This window comes from Leucopleurus acutus, assembly GCF_964270905.1.
Source record: "Leucopleurus acutus genome assembly, chromosome: 3".
Taxonomy (NCBI): Eukaryota; Metazoa; Chordata; class Mammalia; order Artiodactyla; family Delphinidae; genus Leucopleurus; species Leucopleurus acutus.
Window position 1 is genome coordinate 8,579,228 of NC_139145.1, and position 8,684 is coordinate 8,587,911.

General features: G+C 56.0%; 1 protein-coding gene across 4 annotated transcripts; it reads left to right on the top strand.

Moving 5' to 3' along the window:
• The first annotated feature begins 732 nt into the window (after positions 1–732).
• DDX39A (DExD-box helicase 39A) lies at positions 733–8,654 on the top strand. 4 transcript variants are annotated; one of them, XM_082835869.1, is made up of 11 exons: positions 733–817; positions 4,439–4,650; positions 4,784–4,911; positions 5,757–5,849; positions 6,205–6,388; positions 7,095–7,213; positions 7,547–7,678; positions 7,767–7,876; positions 7,978–8,122; positions 8,260–8,407; positions 8,503–8,654. In XM_082835869.1, exons 2-11 carry the CDS (start codon positions 4,443–4,445, stop codon positions 8,517–8,519), a joined length of 1,284 nt encoding a protein of 427 aa, XP_082691995.1. In that variant the 5' UTR covers positions 733–817; positions 4,439–4,442; the 3' UTR covers positions 8,520–8,654. The 4 variants fall into 4 exon arrangements, with proteins under 4 accessions (XP_082691995.1, XP_082691996.1, XP_082691997.1 ...); XM_082835870.1 differs by having other exon boundaries at positions 774–870; XM_082835871.1 differs by lacking the exons at positions 733–817; positions 4,439–4,650; positions 4,784–4,911; positions 5,757–5,849 and adding an exon at positions 6,816–6,876 and having other exon boundaries at positions 6,331–6,388.
• The last annotated feature ends 30 nt before the right edge of the window (positions 8,655–8,684 follow it).

Genomic DNA, 8,684 nt, shown 5'->3' on the forward strand with positions numbered 1-8,684 from the left:
TTCTTTTTACAATACACTTTAGCTCAACTCAGTAAAGTACTGGGTGGGCGGGAAGAAAAAGGTTGGGGAAATTTAATACAAGGAAAAGTAAAATTAACAACAATAAAAAAGTTTTATGACGAAAACATCTGGTTTTGGTTTTTTGGCCTGAACCTGCATGGTCACTGGCACAGTGTCTGACCCAGGAAATGACTCTCAGAAAACGGGAATTGTGTCCTAGGACCATTTCTCTCACTCCCACGCCCTGAGGGGCCCCTTTCCCACTGCTGGTGCTAAATGTCCTCTCCACGCTGGAGTCATTCCAAGCTCCCAAGCTTTCTCAGAACCCTTTCAGAGCCTCCACTCTGCGGGACCAGGAGTTCGCGGATGGACATCCACTTCGAACACCAAGTTCTGAGCAAAGCGTAGAAGCCATATTTCATAAGGGCGAGACGCTCACCCCGGGCCCACATCCAGGCTTCAGTTGCCCGTACAAAATATGGCGGCACCTACCGAGGTCACAACCTCGATTACAAGACAGCGCGCAGGCAGACGCCCGCCTCAATCAGCCCACTCGGGCGCCAACTTTCAGGTTGACCAATGAATCCGAGGCATGAGGCACGCCCTCTTTCCACTCTCCACCAGTAGCTTCCAGACGCCTCCCGCAGGATCCAATCATCGCTTCCGTCTCTTTTGAATGAAAAGCGAGCGGTCCAGTGAGCCGAGCCGCAGTCGGACGCACGAGACAGGAAACGCGATAGCTTGTGTCAAGGCGCGCGACCGGTAACAGGAGTCGGGTGGCGGTCCTCGCAGCACGCGGAGGTGAACGAGGAATCAGGTGAGCGGCGGGCCCAGCTGCGGGCCCGCGGTGTGGAGACGTCGGACCTGCGGGTGAGCGGGCGATGGGAGACGCCAGGGGTTGAGGGAAGGACGAAGACTGGGCGCGAGACGAGGGGAGGCGGGGCGGCTCTGGTGTCCGGCGCGCGCGTTGGTGGCCGTTGGGTGCTGGGACGCACGCGCAAGGGGCGGGCCGGCCTTTGGCGCGCTGGGTGCGGAGATCGCTTCTGGCAGAGGCTGTCATGGCCGCCCGCGGGCTGAGCCCGCTTCAGGGGGAGGTCTGCCTGTTCGAGGAGCCCCGATGCGATTCGGGGAGGGCGTCAGGGGGCGACGCCGGGGTGTGGGGCCGCGGTGGGAGAAGCCGGAGCTTGTAGACCTGACGGTCTTCTCCGAGTTCGAGAGACTCTCCCCTCCCCCACTCTCGCGTTTAGGGGGTGGATTCGTGGTTCCAGAGATTTCGGGCAAAAAAGATGTTCAGTAAGGAACAAACTCTTAGGTAGAAATTCTCGCTGGGAGCACTTCAGGGTGAAAGGGTACGCGTGCGAGTCAGAGTTGTTACTTATTCTGGTGTCAGCTTTCAAGTTCATCAGCTCTTGGGGCCTCAGCTGTCTCGGCCACCGTCTCTGGGTGGAACAAACACCGCCAGATCCTTTCCTGATCTAATTTGTTTTGAGCTTTAGATCCTGTCTAGTCACTTAGTCTAGAAAATTTTGTATATCAAACTTAGTCTGTCCGCAAATTTGTCTCCCCATCAAAACAAAAAGACTTTGTTGGAATTCCTATTTTTTTTTTTTTTTTAATACACCATCTACTCCCAGATTTGAAGCCCAGAGTAGATGACTCTGGCTCTTTTCTGTCTGAGCTTCTCCCAGGGGGTGGTCCCACCCTGTAGGGTGTTCCACCATCTTTTCCCCTACTTAACAATGCCACCACTGTAGTTAATTGGGTGTCTGGTTTTCCTTGCTGCTGGTCTCTTACCCGACTCCATCTTCTCTGGAGTCACTTGTTCTTGGGCAAATCCTGATTGAGTCACAACTCAAAAGCTTAGTCAGCGATTCTTTATTGCTTAGCAAATTAAGTATGAATGCCCTGGGCTTAACCAGCTCTTCCAGCTCTGTCTTCTGCCTCTACTTCAAGCAGCCAGTGCTTTCCATTCCCTGAAAGGGTCTGGTGGTTTCTGGACTGGCCTTTGCTGGCTCCTGTTCTTCTCTCTGATGCCTGGGGACTGACTCCTTCCTGTCTTTGCCAGTGTTGGTATCAGATTGCTTCTTTCAAGAATCAGATAAGGATACATGCTTAATGTTAGCCCCTAAACTCTGCTTTGAGGCCCTGATTCTAAATCCATTCATTCAGCCATTGCTGTTGAGTGCTTACACAATGTATGTCAGGCCCTGTACTAGGTGCTGCACTGACGTGACTGGAGGGGGTTCTTTTTCAGTCGGGCCAACGGGCCTTTTTGGAGCAACAGAGGTCTGAAAGAAGTGGGAACAGCAAGTGCAAAGGCGCTGAGGCATGTTTGAGGCGCAGCAGCAAGGCCAGTGAGTGAGGGTGATGGGGGAGATAAGGTCTGAGTGTAAAGGGAGTCAGGTTGTGTGGGGCTTGGTAGGCTGTGGTGAAGACTGTTTTATTCTGAACGCAGCGTGAACCTGTAGAGGGTTTTGAGCAGAGGAGTGACGTTTTCTGACTTAGCTTTTATAAGCTCCCTCCAGCTGCTGAGGGGCATGGAAGGGGGAGTCGGGGATGGAAAGCAGGGAGACCGACCAACAAGGAGGCTATTGGCATAATCCAGGCAAGAGATGATGGTGCCCAAATGTCCATCAGCTGACAATGGATAAAATAACTGGTATCGCAGTACAAAGAAATATTATCCAACCATGAAAAGGAATTATGTACTGATACACGGCTACAATGTAGATGAATCTTGAAAACATGTGAGTGAAAGAAGTCAAACCGTCACGTGTTGTATAATTCCATTACATGAAGTGTACAAAATAGGCAAATTCGTAAGAAGAAAATAGATTAGTGGTTGCCAAAGGGAGTTGGTGGCATAGGATGGTAGCTAAAGGATGTCGTCTTTTTGAGGAAATGTGTGCTAAAGCTGATAGTGGCAGGGATTGCGCATCTATATGACTGTACAAGAAACCATTGAATTGTACCTTTTAATTGGTGCCTTGTATGGCATGTGAATATCTCCATAAAGCTATTCTAATCTAAAAAGAAAGATGGCAGCCTGAGACTGGCAAGGTAGCAGGGGTGAGAAGTGGTCTGATTGACCTGGCGGGATTTGTTGGCTGATAGAACAGGGAGAGAGAGAGAAAAGACAACAGTTTAGAGAATGGAATTGCCTTTTTTGAGATGGGGGAAACAGGCCTCAATTTCCAGGGGGAGAGGTGAAAGAGGCAGCTAGGTAACTGAGTATGGAGTCTGTGTCTCCATAGAGACACAGTTTGGGAGGCTGCACAGAGGTGGTTAGAGCGCCGGGGCTGATGGTCACAGAGAATGAGTGGCAGAAGGGCCAGAAATTGGGCCCGGGACGCTCAGCATCCGGCTCAGGAAGAAGAGGGACTGCTTTAGTACTTCCAGCCCCCAGTCTGGAGGCTGGGTCGCAGCAGGGAGGAGTAAGGCAGTATTTTCATGGTTGGGTCCCTTGCAGCCTGCACCCAGTAGGCGCTCTGTATGTATTGGATTAAACGAAGCCAGGCGGTGAGCGTGCTTTGTATTAATTCCATTTACCATCTCAGCTGTATTCTTATTGGCTCTGGGCCCAACGGGAGGTCTTTCCATGAGAGCACTTAATTGTTCCCCTGTGCAGACCACAAATAGCAGGAGTAGCTGGGCCTGGGCAGACACTGCTTCCTCACAAGCTCCTGTCTCTCCAGCATCCTGGCAGCCACATATCCAGGTCGGGAGTGGGAAAGCGGGGTGGGGGTGGGGTCCTTGGGGAGTGAAGGGGAGGGGACTCCTTGAAGCTAGCTGGTCTGAGGCTTTGACCTTGATGCTGAGAAGGAGGCATTTGTGCAGAGACCTGGAAGTAGTGCAGCAGTGCGTTCCCAGGGGTGGGGGTGGGCGGCCTGAGCTGGAGTAGGGGCTCGATGAGTATCAGCAGCCCGATAAAGCTGGGGGTGGTTTGAAAGGGGTGGCGTGGAGTGAGGTGGGCAGGGGCCAGTGGGGAGGGTTGCGGGCGGAGAGGAACTGGGGGTTCGCTTAGAGCAGTGGGAAGCCCTTGGAGGCGGAGGGTGTGGGTGCACGTGTGGGCGTCGCTGGCAGGGCGCAGGGAGAGGTGAGGTGGCTTGGCGGGGCATGGTGGAGATGTGGCCACAACAGGCAGAAGCTGGGAGGTGCTGCACACATGGAGTGGTGGGACCTGCTGTTGTTGTCAGTGTCGGGCGTGAGCTAAAGAGGGATCGGAGAACGATGTCCGGTCTTGACATCAGTGGCTGGGTGCTTTCTGTGCCAGCTCACAAGAGCTGACGCCAGCACCTCGCCCCTCTCGGACCTGTGTCAACAGCCTGCAGCTTCTGTGCAGCCATCTCCCTCTTCTCCCACACTGGGTGGGTTTACCTGCATGCATCAGTCACCTTAGTTGCTTCCCTGAGCCCTTCCCTCCCTCCTCTGTTCTCAGCACCATGGCGGAACAGGATGTGGAAAACGAGCTTCTGGATTATGAGGAAGATGAAGAGCCCCAGGCTCCTCCAGAGAGCGCTCCAACTGCTCCCAAGAAAGATGTCAAGGGTTCTTACGTTTCCATCCACAGCTCTGGCTTCCGGGACTTTCTGCTGAAGCCTGAGCTCCTGAGGGCCATAGTGGACTGTGGCTTCGAGCATCCATCCGAGGGTATGCCTCCCTGGTCCTTCCCGCCGAGGCCTGCCTCTGACTGCCTCAGTGTGGTCCCCTCAGCCACCCGGTGAGGGGCCTGCACAGAGGGAACATCTGGTTTCTGATAGCTCATATGCTCTCTCCCCCTCAGTCCAGCACGAGTGTATTCCACAAGCCATCCTGGGCATGGACATCCTGTGCCAGGCCAAGTCAGGGATGGGCAAGACAGCGGTTTTTGTGTTGGCCACCCTGCAGCAGATTGAGCCCGTCAACGGACAGGTGGGTGGGAACCCTCCTTCCTAGGCCCAAGCTACCTGAGGCAGCAGGAGTCATGGCTCCTCTTTTTAAAAATCCCTGTTCCTGCATCCTCTTTCTGGACTTTTAAAATTAAACACAGTACTCAGTTGTAACAAAATCGCCCCAAAGACGACAAGCCAAGAGAAAAAACTAAAAAGTGCCCACAATTTGGCCATCCAGCAAGACGGCTGCTCGTTCCATATGTGCTCTTCTAGATCGTACACACTTACGAAGGTGGGCTTACACTGAATACGGTTTTGTTCCTGTTGTTATTGCTGACAGGCCATAGCTGTACTTCTCATGTCGTGAACATTGTAGTCCCCTGTTTTGGGGGATAATTGAGGTGCATGCTGGTGTTCATTCTTGACATGCTGGGGCACACATCCTTGGGCTGCGTATAGGTGCATGAGCCCTTGTTACCCACCTTAGGCTGGATGGTCAAGGAGAGGAGGATTTTGTTCAAGGCCATGGTGTGGTCTCAGTGCTTGGTGTTGTGGGCCAAGAGGCAGGGGCAGCCTTCCCCTTGGTGGTCACAGGCCAGCCCGAGGGCAGGCTCAGGAAGCTGTTAGCATGGGGCGTGTCACCAGCTAGGCTGGATCTAACTCTTACTGAGGCCTCAGTGCAGGACCTGGCGTAGGGAGTCACAGCTGCGTAGCTGTGAGAAGACACAGAGAATGAGCGGGCTGTGAGAAGATGGAGGCATCTGGACTGCGCCTTCCAATGGCCCAAGGGCTGGGGGCCGCCAAGGGATGAGCACCGGCGTGGGCTCTGGCCGGGGGAGGACTTAGGGGACTGTCTTGAGTGTCTCTCCCTGACCGGCCCCACAGGTGACGGTCCTGGTTATGTGCCACACTCGAGAGCTGGCCTTCCAGATCAGCAAGGAGTATGAGCGCTTCTCCAAATACATGCCCAGCGTCAAGGTGAGCCCCTCAGGCCAGGTTGGGTGCCATGTGGTCCTCTGCAGCCTTGCTGGCCTCGGCTGTAGCCCAGCCAGCATTAACCAGGCTTGGCTGCAGCGGCTGCCTTTGAGGTTTGTGGTGGTTTCTGCTCCTTAAAAGCTTGATGAATTATGCATGGCCCCCAGAGGCCTGTGCCGGTCCCAGCCCTGGGGCTGCTTTTCGGTGAAGCTGGGGCCAGACTCAGGCCTCCACTGTCTCCAGGCACCAGGCCTGCGGGGGGGCTGCTGGCGGGCTGTTAGCTGAGTGGCCGTAGGCACGGAGTGGGGGGGTGAGCTTTCGGCCGCCAGATGGTGAAAGGAGCTTTCCGCCTGCATAGGTGTCTGTGTTCTTCGGGGGCCTGTCCATCAAGAAGGACGAGGAGGTGTTGAAGAAGAACTGTCCCCATGTCGTGGTGGGGACGCCGGGCCGGATCCTGGCGCTTGTGCGGAACAGGAGCCTCAACCTGAAGAATGTGAAGCACTTCGTGTTGGACGAGTGTGACAAGATGCTGGAGCAGTTGGGTGAGTGTCCTCGCTGGGTCTGGGGGCTGTGGAGGCCCACGCAGCCGCACCCTCCTCGCCCTCGCAGCCCCCCAGATGTCAGAGCTAGGCGGGTCCTGACAGGGCAGGCCGGAGGTTTCCCTGAAGTGGGATCCCGTGGGTGGCCAGCACTCAGGTCTCCTGTAAGCGATTTTAGGGCGAGTTCTGGTGTCGGCAGAGTGACCTGCTGCTTCTGAGCTGAAGCTTGAGTGGGACCATGGCACCCCACATGAGCCGTGTCCAGGCATATGTCCACGTTAGCCCTCAGAGTACCGTGGCCTCGCTGCCTGTTGGGTTAGTTCTAGGCCCCTGCCTGCCCTCAGTGAGCCCTGACAGGGCCGGTGGGAGATGGGGCTTGTGTCCTGGGAGGCGGCTGCAGCTCTCACCCCAGCGGCTGTCTCTGCCTCAGGCTCCCCTCCCTGAAGCGTGGCTCGAGGCGCGCTGGCACGGCTGCTCCGCTCTGGCAGCGTGTAAGTGGATTGCCGCTCCTCCCGCGCCTGTGCTCACCCCGAGTCCGGGCCTTCAGGCACCTGGGACTCTCCCCTCCAGCCAGTCCTCGCTCACACCGCCCTCGTCATGGTGCCAACGGCTCCCTGGCACAGGTTGGGAGGGGCTGGATCTGGTCTCGGGTGGGGGTCGTGGTCTGGCAGGCGCTCACGCCCACCTGTTTCTTGCCCTCCCCACCCAGACATGCGGCGGGACGTGCAGGAGATCTTCCGCCTGACACCCCACGAGAAGCAGTGCATGATGTTCAGCGCCACCCTGAGCAAGGAGATCCGGCCCGTCTGCAGGAAGTTCATGCAAGACGTGAGTAGAGGCCGAGACCTCGGTGCAGTAGCTTTGGCCTCCTAGAGTCCAGGCCCTTGCTGCTCCCCCACTCCCACACTGCCCTCACGGCACACGAATGCTGGGAGGCAGCGGAGTTCTCTTCCTCGCTTGTCACACTGGGAGCTGAGAGCTTGGTTTACACTAGAGCCAGACCAGACCTTAGATGCAGCTGCTGAGAGAGGAGTATTTACTGGGGTACAGCAGGCTCTCTGGAAGCATTGCAGCAAAGGAGTCGCTCCTGGAAAGTTCTCGGCAGGCAGGATGCCCAGAAGTAAGCCCTGCCTGCCCCTTCCTCCTCTCCTTCCGGCACAGCCCATGGAGGTGTTTGTGGACGACGAAACCAAGCTCACGCTGCATGGGCTGCAGCAGTACTACGTCAAACTTAAGGACAGTGAGAAGAACCGCAAGCTCTTTGACCTCCTGGATGTGTTGGAGTTTAACCAGGTGATGCTTCCGCACTCCTGGGGCCTGTCCTGGGGCTCTAAGCCTTTGGGAGGGATTCTGGCCCTGACTGCCGCCCCCTCCCTCACAGGTGGTGATATTTGTGAAGTCGGTGCAGCGCTGCATGGCCTTGGCCCAGCTCCTCGTGGAGCAGAACTTCCCAGCCATTGCCATCCACAGGGGCATGGCCCAGGAGGAGCGGTGAGTGCATGCCGCCCTCAGCCCCAGGCAGGCCCCTTGGAGGGGAACGCCGCCCAGGATCCCTGTATCTGATGGCCGCCCCTTGTTCCTCCTGCGCCCAGCCTGTCACGTTATCAGCAGTTTAAGGACTTCCAGCGGCGGATCCTGGTGGCCACCAATCTGTTTGGCCGAGGAATGGACATTGAGCGTGTCAACATTGTCTTCAATTATGACATGCCCGAGGACTCAGACACCTACCTCCACCGCGTGAGTGGCCCCCCAGAGGTGTTCCCTCCCTGGTGCCCCCTTCCCAGGATTGGTGTTGGATGAGGACCTCTCCCTGCTTGTTCTCAGATCCCCAGCTTGTGTCTTGTGGCCTGACCCCTGCTCCTGTCTCCCTGCAGGTGGCCCGTGCGGGTCGCTTTGGTACCAAAGGCCTGGCCATTACTTTCGTGTCTGATGAGAATGATGCCAAAATCCTCAATGATGTCCAGGACCGGTTTGAAGTGAATGTGGCAGAGCTTCCAGAAGAAATAGACATCTCCACATACAGTAAGTGGCTCAGACGGGGCTGGGGGGCCACGGCGGTGGGGCCCTTTCTTCCCCCCGCCCCCTCCTCACTGACCTTCCCTGTGTGTGTCCTACAGTTGAGCAGAGCCGGTAACCATGTGCCCGGATGTCCTGGAGCCTCCCTGCTTCCCACATGTTGCTTCAAGTCCTCTTCCTAGGTGACAGTGGGCCTTTCTTTTTACTGTTTAAAAGCTGTAGATTTGTGTAAGAATAAATTTTTATTATGGAAGCCTGGCTCCCACCCTGTCTGTTTCTGTCA

Excerpts from the sequence above, each read along its gene's own strand:
- DDX39A (XM_082835869.1), top strand. The coding sequence starts at position 4,443 with ATGGCGGAACAGGATGTGGAAAACGAGCTTCTGGATTATGAGGAAGAT. Across the intron at positions 7,214-7,546 it reads GCAGGAAGTTCATGCAAGAC|CCCATGGAGGTGTTTGTGGA; the intron begins GTGAGTAGAGGC and ends CTTCCGGCACAG. Across the intron at positions 8,123-8,259 it reads CAGACACCTACCTCCACCGC|GTGGCCCGTGCGGGTCGCTT; the intron begins GTGAGTGGCCCC and ends GTCTCCCTGCAG.